Source organism: Cynocephalus volans, chromosome 2 (assembly GCF_027409185.1).
Source record: "Cynocephalus volans isolate mCynVol1 chromosome 2, mCynVol1.pri, whole genome shotgun sequence".
Lineage (NCBI taxonomy): Eukaryota > Metazoa > Chordata > Mammalia > Dermoptera > Cynocephalidae > Cynocephalus > Cynocephalus volans.
Window position 1 is genome coordinate 37,252,025 of NC_084461.1, and position 12,979 is coordinate 37,265,003.

The 12,979-nt window shown below is 37.3% G+C and overlaps 1 protein-coding gene across 1 annotated transcript in view; it reads right to left on the bottom strand.

Annotated features, from left to right (window-relative positions):
• The window catches only part of C6 (complement C6), a 57,665-nt gene extending 45,375 nt beyond the window's left edge, over positions 1-12,290 (bottom strand). The window contains exons 1-4 of the mRNA XM_063087514.1: positions 12,148-12,290; positions 10,388-10,541; positions 9,015-9,159; positions 4,720-4,861 (exon numbers count right to left, since the gene is read on the bottom strand). Of these exons, the coding sequence (XP_062943584.1) occupies positions 4,720-4,861; positions 9,015-9,159; positions 10,388-10,541; positions 12,148-12,290 (584 nt within the window). The remainder of the gene's footprint in view (positions 1-4,719; positions 4,862-9,014; positions 9,160-10,387; positions 10,542-12,147) is intronic.
• Between the last annotated feature and the right edge of the window lie 689 nt (positions 12,291-12,979).

Genomic DNA, 12,979 nt, shown 5'->3' on the forward strand with positions numbered 1-12,979 from the left:
AATTTCATTTACAATAACATTGGAAAGAATAAAATCCTCAGGAAAATATTTAACAAAAGAAGTCTAAGATTTGTGTACTGTAAAGTATACAAAACTATTGAAAGTGATTAAAGAAGATCTCAACAAATAGAAAGATATTCTATATTCATGAATGGAAGAATTTATGTCATTAAGATGGCAATACTTCCCAAATTGATCCATAGATTCGAAACAACTTCTGTCAAAATCCCAGCTGCATTTTTTTTGTAAAAATTGGCAAACTAATCTTAACATTCAAATGGAAATGCAAGAGTTCCAGAACAGCCAAAACAATATTGAAAAAGGACAAATTTGGAGGAATCACACTTCCTGATGTAAAGCTTACTTCAAAGATGGAGTGATCAAGACAGTGTGGCATTAGCATAAGAATAGACATGTGGATCAATGGAACAGAATTAAGAGTCCAGAAATAAACCCATACATCTATGATGAATTGATTTTTGACAACGGTGCCAAGACAATTCAATGAAGAAAAATAGTCTTAACAAACTGTATTGGGACAACTTGATAATTATATGCAAATGAATGAAGTTGGACCCCTTTCTCACACAACAAAAAAAATTAATCAAAGTAGATGATAGATCTAAATTTAAGAGCTAAACTATAGAACTCTTAGAAGAAAATATAAGACTAAATTTTTGTGATCTCAGGTTAGGCAAAGCACTCTTAGCACATACAATAAAAGAAATGAATGTATTGAACTTTATCAGAATTAAAAACTGTTGTGCTTCACAGGACACCATATATCATATATCTGATGAGGAATTTACGTCCAGAATATATAAAGAACTCTTATTTTTCTTTTCTTTCTTTTTCCATCCTTAGATATACTTTATTGTCACCTAAGATCAGTAGCAGAAAACTCTTAGAAATCAATAACAAAAAACAAATCATCTGATTAAATAATGGGCAAATGATCTAAATATATGAATAGACATTTCTGTAAAGAAGATAGGTAAATGACTAATAAGCATGTAAAAAGATGCTCACATTAGCAGTCATTAAGGAAATACAAATAAAAAGCAAAATAACATACCGTTTCACACCCAAAGGGATGGCTTTAATGAAAAAGATAGACAAAAAGAAGTGTTGGGAACATGTGGATCAATCACACACAACTGGTGAGAACGTAAAATGATGTAGCCACTTTGGAAAATATATGGCAGTTCTTCGAGTATTAAACATAATGCCCTACAATTTTATTCCTATGTATATACCAAAGAGAATTGAAAATACATATCCATGCAAAGACTTGTACATAAATGTTATAACAGCTTTACTCATACTAGCCAAAGTAGGAAAAAAACATATGTTCATCAACCGATGAATGAATAAACACAATGTAGTATATCCATCCAACGGATCATTACTGTACCATAAGATGGAATGAAGTACTGACATATGCTTTACATGATGAGTCTTGAAAACATCCTGTGTGCACGGAGGCAGACACAAAAGGCTATGTATCATATGGTTTCATTTACATGTTACATCTGGAATAAACAAATTTATACAAAGTGAATTAGTGGTTGCCGAGGGCCAGGAGTGAGGTAGAGTGGGGAAAGAAATAGAGCCTGCCATCACATAGGTGGTAAAGAGGTTTTATTTTGGGGATTTTGAAATTTCTAAAATTATATTGTGGTGATGGTTACAGAAATATGTGAATATACTAAAAACGTTTGAATTACACACTTTAAATGGGTGAATTATATGGCATGTGAATTATATCTCAATAAGGCTGTTTTTTTTTTTTAAAAGGAGTGATGCCTGTGGATTCTGTAAGATGCATATCATACTCAAATAGTTGTAAGCACAATTCGAGATTTGTTCTCAGCCATATTTGAATTTGTATCAATGAGTATTTGAGGGAGGAAGTGTGAGGGGCTGGTCTGCAAAGAATTTTCCAAAGTACTTAACGCAACAAACACAGGTGTTTAAGGCTCATTCATTTGCACTTTCTAAGTTAAAGGGGATCAATGAGAAAAAAAACAACAACTCTTGACCTTATACTGCCTTATACTATGTACTTATGTAAACAAGAAAGGGCTTGAGAAAAATAGCTCCCAAGTTGTGAGGAACCTACACAGGTAGCAACTGGCTGAAGGTGGGATTTTATGGAGGTGGTTCCATCAGGGCATGCGGGAGGAATCCTTTAGGAGCTAAGCCAACTAGGCAGCAAGTTTCGGCTCTATTCTTTACCCTTCCCTCTGAAATGTTTAGATTGACTTTGAATATGTTGGTGTTTCAAATGTATAGTTAGTTGCCTTTAATACTTTAGGTTTTTAGTGTGCTTTTATTTAATTTGGTTTATGTGCCATACTTTGTAACTTCTTGAATTTAATTAAAAATATACAAATTAAAAAATATATATATATACAAATTTAAAAACTGCATGTGTGTGCACATATAAATATAAATGTATGTGTGTTTGTGTGTGTGTGTGTATGCATATACATTTGTACCTTGGCTGAGCCTGAGAAAAAAACAGACAGCATTTAGGACCTGGTGACTGATGTTGATGATGTAAAATTTCTGGTATGTCTTGTTAAAATTTTTCTTAGAGAGATGCCATATAAAAAGATGGACAGTCACCCAGGAAATATCCTTTGTGGATAGAAATTTATTAGGGGGCAGGAGGAGGAGGAGGCAGAGGTTCTAAAGCCAGCAGATTAGAAAGAGGTTACAATAAGCAACTCTCAAAACTCTCAGTCCCTGGAAAGAGGCAAATTGAGGACTGACTGTCCCTGAGCTAGCAGGTTTTGCTCATTTCTGAGAATTCTTGGGACAACAGCTCTGGTTGGCAGAGGACCATACAGTCCTTCTGCCAAAGTACACATAGCATGTGGTCCTCCCCATCTGTAACTCTAGAGTCTAGATCCACTGAACAAGAGGTGAGTTTGCAATGTCATTCTTCATCAATCAGAACGTTAAAAATGTGATTACCAGTGGGAGTGTTTGGCTGAGGTTTTCTTCCAGGGAAAGGAAGAGAAGGAAACCATTTCTGCACATTGATAAGAACATGATGTTGAAGTACATACATTGAAATTGGCCCTAATTAGGAACTCTTAGGACAGAACCTCAAATCAGTCTATAGTCATCCAACAAATAGATGAGGAAACAGGCCCAGAGATGGTAAATAACTTTGCTGTGTTGTAGGAAGTGAATGCAGAATTACGTCTAGAATACAACTTCTTTTACTTCCGGACTAATGTTTTTGTTGTTGTTGTTGTTTTTTCCATTTTACTGGTATCCTCGAGTCTGGTTCAATGTCATTTAGTTTTTATTGCAAATCAAATGAGGTTGCATTTACAATTGCAGCTGTTTATCTTTGGTGCAGCAATGGTTTATGTTATACAACTCTGACAGCATAAGTGAAGACTTAAAAAAAAAAGTCTAATAGAAAGCAATAGAAAACGATAGCAAACTATTTGTCTTCTCATCAAAAATTGAAGTGGAGTTTTTTATCATGGGAATGGGAGTGCACACGAGGTTATCTTCATTGATCTTTCTTATGCTTCGAACTAAAGCTTAGTTCTGTTTTTACTGGCTTTTATTTCTTAAAGTATTTCAAGACACTGGTTCAGTCTAATAAGTTTAAGAACCCCTCGCTAAACTCCCATTGATCTCATGATTGGATAGTCTTGAAAGAGAAATATTAACATTTCTAAGTACTATTCAAAGATAGGACTGCATGTTCTGCTGAGGTTTCTTCCAGAATGTTCTCATTCTAAGGTGCATGTTGTCCTGAGTCAGCAGAAAATGATGCAAATAGTCTGGGTTTTGAAGTCTTGATTTGAATCCTGGTTCTACTGTTTACTAGTTGGTAGACTTGGACAGATTATTTAAACTTTCTGAGGCTCAGTTTGTAAGTTGAGCAAGTAGAAACAGATGGTAATGCAGGTCTGACTTTCTGCCTTTAAACTGTACTGACCTACCCATGCTTCACATGGTTCCATGGGACAGGGAGCTCTAGCCATGTTCACTTCACCTCTTTCTTACTTTTTCACACCATTGTGCTTTTATTTCTTTCCTTCCTTCTTTCTTTCCTTCCTTCTTCTTTCCTCCCTCCCTCCCTCCCTCCTTCCTTCCTTCCTTCCTTCATTTCTTTCATCATCCTTTTTTCTGCATTTGCTTGACTCCTTTCCTTATTGGGCTGTCTCCCGTTATTGACTCTCGGCTTGCTTCTCACACAAGATTGGTTTTGCTTCTCCTGTGTTTTGACTTTCAATGCACCTGTAGGCATACTTTTCTGATACTTTTTTTCTTCATTTGCTCCTGGCATTGTTGAGTACCTACTCACCCAGTCAAGGCTTAGCCCCAGGAATCTACCCTGTGCCTCGCAGTTTGAATGGACTCCCACCAGTCTGCCCTGATGATCCGTTCCAGAGCTTTAGAGAGATGTAGGAGAATTAAAACAATCAGTGTTTATGAAGGGCCCATAACAGTGACTGGCGCAAACTGAATGTGAAAATTGTAAGTTCATTTATTCCCTAAGAGTGAAGACCATGTCCACATGCTGCCTAGACATGGTAGCCAAGTATCAGAGACAGGGCTGGTGGGAGCAGTAAGAAGTTAATGAGGAAGGCGGACGATGATGTATCTCATTGCTTCATTGTGGCTTCCAACTCATTAGTTCTGAGATACTTTTCCTCTCCAAAATGATAACAAGAAGTTACATACCCAGTGCCCATCAGCTGCACACCAGGCATGGGGCTGTAATTCCGTGGGCATACTGCCTTTGTTCTCCCGCAATCCCTTTCATCTGAATTGTCTCCACAGTCATTTTCTCCATTGCATTCTAACCTGCTGGCAATGCAGCGGCCTAGTCGAGAAAAGCAAACAAACACCATTGCAACAAATTATCATTTAAGAAATTATTTTCTAATTGGGAACACAAATGCTTTAAACTTCCAGAAAAAGTTAAGGGTAAGTTTCCATTATTTTTGATAAATTTCTAGGAACATATGGAAATGGAGTGATAAACTGATATTTTCCTTTATTCTTTAAGATTACAAGAGTCATTGGAGGATTATTTAGTTGTCATTGGGCTGATTTTCTTTAAATCAGTAGTAATTCTAGAATCCCATTCCCATTTCAGTGAGTTTGCTGTAGAGATCATGTTCTATAGAAGAAAATTAACAGTAGGTTCAGAATTTTGTTTTGCTACAGGATAGCAAACTCAGGGTCACTGTTTTTATTTTAAAAATGAACAACATGGCTGAATATCCAAAATTTTACGTTGAATGAAAGACCAATACATAAGAATCATGCCATGTGATTCCTTTGTATAATGTTCAAGAATAGGGAGGGGGAATTAACTATTAAGGAGAAGGAGGAAACCTTTTGAGTTTATGGAAATTTTCTATATCTTGATGGAGGGTTATTTACATGGTTGTATACATTTGTGAAAAACAAATTGCACACTTAGGTCCTATGCATTTTATCATATATAATTATTTTGTAATCTATAATTACTACATAATTTATTAAATATATTCACTATATACTTTGCTGTATGTAATTACTGTATATAATTGTTTTACTACATATAATTTGCTAAATCTAATTTTTTTAATATAAGTTAAGTGCTTAGGTATTATAGTATTAACAAGGGAGTGCATTTAGAAAATGGTACAAACTCCACGTACTCAAATAATTCCCTTCCCTTTTGACTTGTTGAATATCATAAGGATACTTGGAATTAGTGTGTAACTCTATGTTACAGAAATTGAAATGCCTTCAGTGCAATGACCAATATCCCCTCTCTTGCCTCTCACTGTCTTGCCTGTAGACAGGGATGCTGACATCTGTACCACTCACTGTGTACACATCTCACTGACAATGATGAAATGTTTCACTCAGATTATGTGGTTGAGTATTTTAAGTTGTGATCAGAATCTCCCTACAATTATGCATGACTATTTTGACTGAATTGCCCAGGGAAATTGAATATTCTATTGAATTAAAATTCTTCATTAATAGAGGGTTTCCCAGAAAGCACTTAGTTTCAACTCTGTTGGTTAATAATCTTCACTTAGAAGGTAGAGTTAGTGAAAATAATTAAACCTTCCTTGATTATTCAAGATCTTTCATTGTGTCTGGACCATTACTATAAAGAATTATAGCTATGAGCAGCATCATCCTTTAAGACTGAAAATATAGATAAAATGGATTTCTGTCAATCCCAAAATATAACCTGAAAGATCCTCTATTTTTAAACAGTTTTTGTTTGTTTGATTCTTTGTTTTTACAGGGCAGAATATAATGGGTGATTTAGTTTGAAATAGAGGAGATTTTTATGTAAAAAACATAAACCTATATTAGATTTTTAGAAAGTTTTGAACCTGGCACTTATAAATTTAAGCAAAAGCTAATTTTTATATGGCTATGTTAAAAATTCACACTCTATTAGAAAGAGGTAGGTACACATGTGCGGGGTGCAGTTCTCATTAGCCTAGCTTTGTGAGCAGGGTACTGGATATGTGAAAATACTATCCATTTGGTACTTGTGGGGATATAAGAGAGGGCCCTTTAGCAACGGTAGGGATGAAAGGAAGAGGATACCTCTTGAGTGATGCTTAGGAATAGGTAACAGGAATGATATAGACCTAATGGGACATAGCTGAGAATGGTTCCAGGCTATAGAAACTCAATGGAATAAGAAGCAGAAATTGTAAGCCATATGTATAAATATACTATACAAAGAAGGAAAAGATGAAAGGCAGTTTAAGTATTGCAGGATTTGTAGAAGTCAGCATGCTTTAGCCAGCATGTGCATGTATACACTTACACTTGGAGCTATGCAATCTTTTATGATTTTCACATTATTTTTTCCTATCTACTTGAATTGATTTATGTTAGTGCAATGACATATTGTTTTTACAGCCAGCTGAAAATTTTCTAGCCTTCTGTGCTTACGATTAGGACTTTGAGAGAGAAGTTGGCATAGTGCATGGGAATTACCTTCATGGGTAATTCTCAAAAATCCATGTCTACATTAAAATAATACATTTAGTCTTGGGGACTCTTGAGAGACTCTGAACAACAATCATGAGGGAGGAAAGTGAAGAAGGTGAATCTGTTTAGTAAAGTTCTTTATTAAGTGAGGACAAACATCATCCTGAGTCAGACAAAAAATGGTCCATCCAGCCTTCAGTATTTCCATCGAGAGTGGCTTAAGTGGATGTTTTCAGGAGAGCACAGTAGTGTATCATCTTCAGCAGAATATTTAACAACCATAAGGCCATGGCATCATCCAGTCAGAATGGATGCCAACCACATCTGTGCCAGGAATTTACCAGTCAGTAGCTGGATCATGAAAAGATCTAGGGATTTTGTGTGAAGGGGTCTGGGCAGCACAGCAGGGACCACTCAGGGAGCTCAAGGTAGCAGCTGTTTACCAACCATTATAGATGCATTTTAATAATTCAGTTTTTTTATTGGTGGCTATAGACATGCTGCCGATGAACTTGAGATCAGCTGTGCTGGCACTGCTAACTTTTCTGAAATTGCTCATTATGAATTGGTGTACCATGAACGCATCTAAAGGCTTCTCAAACTTGTGAATATTTTTAGCCTAAACCAAGTTCTTTTGTAATTAATTTCATAGGTTTATCATCTCCTGAATAAAATATTTTTTACTAGTTTTGTTGTAAAAACCGTCTTTCAAGCTTCCAATAGTTGTGCATAGTCCTAAATCTTGATTTTAATATTCTGGATATAATGCTCAGGTTGAGTGTAATTCGCCTCAACCATTGTCATCAAGATTTTCCTTATATTCCCTGTTTTCCAATTTGTGACAAGACCTTATTCACATCCGACCTTCATATCTCAGGTTTGGGGGTACCATAGAGGGAAAACCAAGAGACCAGCATTCTTGTCTGACATTCAGTAAAGGACAGCAGGAAGCAAGGAGTAAAAGAGGTAAAACTGGAGTTCCAACGCTGTTGGCCAATTTCTTAGGGAATTTGAAATTTGCTCTCAATTATAAATATTCTCCTTTTTAGTATAACCCAGAGTACACAGGAATGATATGGATTTTATTTATCTGAAATTTAATTTTGTTGTAACTTCAAGTTGACTGTTTATATAAGAGGTCAGTGAGCTATGGTCCATGAGCTAAAACTAACCTGCTGCCTATTTTTGTAAATAAAGTTTTATTGGAACACAGCCATGCTCATTTGTTTATGTACTGTTGAGGGCAGCATTGGTGCTGCAACACCAGAGCAGAGTGGTTGCAAGGTAGCCTGTAAGGCCTAAAAACCTAAAACATATGCTTTTTGGACTGTTAATGAAGTTTACAGAAATCTGATCTTAACTGTTCAAAATGTTGAGTGCTGAAGAGCTGTTAATTAACAAGAGAATGCATATGACTAAGTAATATATTCAAGATTTGATTAAAATCTAATGAAACTTAAATACCAGATTTTATGCATGTGAATGAGTATTGGACCTGAAGGTAATGTTGCCATAATTTAGATCATTTTCGATTTTGTCTTTTGGAATTTCCTTTGGAGCCAGTCAAGAAAATTTGCTACATTATCTCTAGTCATCTGCTAACACAATACCTTCATATTTTGTCTTAATAAACTATATTAAAGATCTTTTCAATCTGTCCCTTTTTTCAATTATCCTGACTATGTATTTGTACTTCTTAATAGGCAACTTTTAAAAATATCTGCCTACTCTTTCTCCTCCTCCTCTTCTCTCTTCCTCCCGCTTTATAACAGTATAGACTTTGGCAGCCCTTCCCGATGAGCAAATGAATCAGGTAAGTGGTCAAGATCATTATAACTTGAAAACTCTAAGCTCACACACGAGCAGCTTGGACTTTGGCAGCAGAACACCCCACCCCTCCAAGCTTAAAATGTGGTAGGACTTCTCTATCATGGCTCTTCCTGGTAGCAGATTGGAATCACTTTGATTTAGTCAAGTTGTTTTTAGTGGAGATTGAACATTTTACAAAAGTACATTACCACTGTCACAGCGGAATTTATTCTTGCAGTCAGCCTCTTCAATTTTGCACAGCTTAGATGGAATGCATGGTTGAAAGGTCACCAGGGGTTCAGTGCATGGTTGCCCACCAAACTGACTGGGGCGCAAGACAGATCTAACCTTAAACTGAAAGGAAAGAAGAGAAAGGTGAGTACGTCCAAGGCATGGTCAAGGTCAAAATGCATCTAAGAAAACTGGATTTCTCAATCACAGTGGTGATGTTTCCTGAGTTTCACTGACAATTCTTCCAATCACACAGTGAATCTGTAGGGAAGCTGCCATCTTTCTGGGCCTCAGTTTTCCAACTAGTAAGATGAGGAAGTGGGGCAAGAACATTTCTAAGACTTTTCTAACTCTGAAATCATATGGTGCTAAATTAAATCAAAATCAAATGTACAGATGTTTATTGAGAGTCTCCAGGTGCAGTTAAGTTCTCCTAGGCAATAACAATAGCCCTTCTATAACTCAAAGATAGTACGAAGTGACAAATGTGAAAGGATTTTAAGGTATTTTTGCATAAAGGCATCACCGTGGAAACCAAGGTTGACATATTCCTCACACTTTAAAAGATTTTACATGGTGAATAGTAAAACAGAGAGTCAGAGAAGGAAAGAAATATGCTGGGACTAAAGAGTACTGAGTTTGAAGTCAGAAAAATTCAAGTTCAAAATTCTTTGGCAAACCATTTAACCTCCTAATGAGCTGCAACTTTGTCATCTGTAAAATGGGTAGAAAAACACAATATGATTTGAAATTTGGATAAGGTGATACATGATGGGGGCCTAGGACAGTTCCGCTCAGGGAGTGGGTGCTACACAAAGGAATTTATTTTTCTTCCCTAATATGTAAATGCTCAGCACGGCCCTGACTGGGGTTTGCATGGACCAATGCCCTTATAGGAATGAGCACGAGGTGGGTAAATATTGCAGCTGGGAACAATAAACAAATTGAGGGACTTTCCCACGTGGAGAGGGAATTTGGAGGAAGGGCAAGGAGTCAGACTGCTGATTCATTTCCCTCATTTCTGTCTGGTTTTAAACCTTGGACTGAAATCCCCATTTTTTAGTATTTGTTTTTGCTTTCAGAATTCTCAGAAGGCACATGCAGTGGAATTCAGAACTGGCTAAGTGTGATACTAATACTGGGGGCAGAATTTTCTTTTGATGTTCATATGACAGTAAAATACATAAAATGAATACGCCCCCCCCCAATGGAATTTCCCCACAGTGGAAACTGGGACAGTTTATTTTCAGAAATTGAAGAAATTCAGCATTTCTGTGTTTTCGAACATGTTAGGGAATCAAAGCACTTTATTGTGATTCAGATTTCCTGGATATGCTCATGTGTCACCTACCCGTTTTTCAACACAAGGGTCACAGTCTGACCATGGTCCGTAATCTCCCAGGAGGCAGTTGATAGGACATGTTTGCCAGTTACATTCTCTGGTCTCTTGCTTGGTGCAAAGATCACAAGAGTTATCCCAATAGTACTGATCTGCTACTATTTGTCTGGAATAGTGAAGAAAAAACTGCTTAGAATGAGTGTATTCTACTGTGGCTCCAGCCTGTAAGAAAAATATCATTGAGCATTAACTACAGTGAATAAAAGGAGAGAAAGTTTTCATGGGGAATCAGGCAGGTAGGTTGGCATCTATGCAGTTCTTACTACTTAATGGAACTCAGGACTGGCTACATAATTTGTGGGGCCCAGTGCAAAATGAAAATGAGGGACCTCTTGTTCAAAAACTAAAAATTTCGGGCCGAGCCCGTGGCGCACTTGGTAGAGTGCGGCGCTGGGAGCGCAGAGACGCTCCCGCCGCGGGTTCGGATCCTATATAGGACTGACCGGTGCACTCACTGGCTGAGTGCCGGTCACGAAAAAACGACAAAAGAAAAAAAAAAAAAAACAAGAAAAACTAAAAATTTCAAGACTGTGATGGCAGATCATTAAGCCAAGAGTGGAGGCCTGTGCAACTGTGCCTGTCACATCCATGAAGTCGGCCCTGATAGATCACTTGGAAGGGACTGGAAGGGAAAGAAAAGAAGTAAGAAAGGAAAGAAAGTTCTGGCAAATTACCTAAAAGATGGCAACATAATGTGATAAGTACAATGATTGAGATAGGATCAGGGTGCTGTGGGGTCAAAGATGCAAAGAGAAAATGACATGAGAGAGACATCTTGAAAAATTCCTGTGAGTTCTCCAGGTAACAAAGGGAAGGACGTTTGGAGGGAGTGACATGTGGAAAGGTGAGAGATGGAAGAGAGCATGAGCTGTCTGGGGAGGAGCTTGTGTGAGCAGCTGAGGAGAAGTTCAAGACTGAGAGGGGTGGCATGTATTGCTGTACTTATGTGGTAGGCAGTAGAGTGCTACTGAAGGACTCTTTAGAGGAGTATTGTAAACAAATCTGTTTTCACATACTTAGTGTTTCCCCACTAAGTGGATGGATTAGTGGGGAAATCAACTGGTGATTGTAATGAGATTCACAGTACATATGTAAAAATAATTTCTAAAATAAGTCTCTAAAAAGTGCTATAATAGCTAAAACACATTGAATATATGCCTTTCTCTCCCAAGCATGTGAGCAATTTCATGATACAGAAACGTCTATCACACTTAAAGAAACTGTGGGATGAGTAGCCTGAATTGATGAAAAGGTTGAATTATTAAATGTTATCAAGTGAACACAGTTTTCTTGCTATCTTGTGCATGCCAGCAATCAAGCTAGTAGCTAGCAGTGCTGCTCAATTGAGGTCCTGTTAGACTTGGTTTAATGAGTAGAAAATTCTCTATAATTAACTCACTAACTGTAAGAAAGCAGTTATATGCTGACTGAGAAAAAGCTTGAGTAGTGATTCTAAGTTAAATAGTTGACTGAAAATATTGCACAGATTATTAATTAAATTTCATTGGAAGCCTTTGTTTTTAGAGAGAGAACAAAAATAGACTTCATTTCAACCTTATGTGGAAAAAGACATCAAATTTCATTCAAATTTGTGAGTTCTTACTTTGAGATCCATATTTTTTTCCGTTGCTTAGTACAGCTCTTCTGACATTGCTGACTGCATCCTCGAGGTCTCTCAGGTCACAAAGGAAAGCTACATCACTCATACCCACCTCTGTCTGCTCTGGGTTCCAGAATTGCAGGTTTTTGAGCAGCTGGACCACTGAGTCCATGGGTAGTGATCACAGAAGCAGGAGTGGCCCTTGTCAATCAGAGCACTCAGCAGGATGATATAAAAGACAGAGTGTCCAGCCATGCCTTGCAAGCCTCCAGGCCCTGAGATGGAATGATATCATCATATCAGATGCTTGTTGGGGTCATTCGGAGTCATACACTAAAATGTGATTTCAGAAAACATCTGCATTACTCTGCCTTCCTTAAGGTAAGTCAACACCTATAAATTCACATGCTTATGAGTGCAAATCTTATCTTTAAAGTTTAGTAAGTTTCTCTTAACTATTAACGATAGGCTATAAGACAAAGTATGTAGTATATATGAATATGTGTAACGCATTTCGTTCCAGAATGTATTTAAGACATATAATCTCATACTTCTCAAAACACCTGCTCATATTATGTGGGCAGTACCCTCAGTACATTTCAATTTTTCATACTTTTCTAGGACTGGGGAAGGGGGTTGGTCCATTCCTCTGGAAGGTCTATTTTATTTCCTAGCATCCTGGAAATCTGCTAAAGAGACTTCACTGTGCAACTGCCTCTACGTATAGAGTCATAGAGGTTAGAGCTGAGATGGGTCTTTGAAACTTCCAGGTCAAACTCTTTTACTTTGTGCAGATTAAAATGAGGCTTAAGGAGGTGCAGTAGCATGGAGGCTGTGTGACAAGTAGGAGCTTCCTACTCTCGGTTCTTGAATGGGGTGCATCCCTACTCTGAGTTTCAAACAACACTAATTATGTGTTGCCGGGGCATCAAGATGCCTGGAGC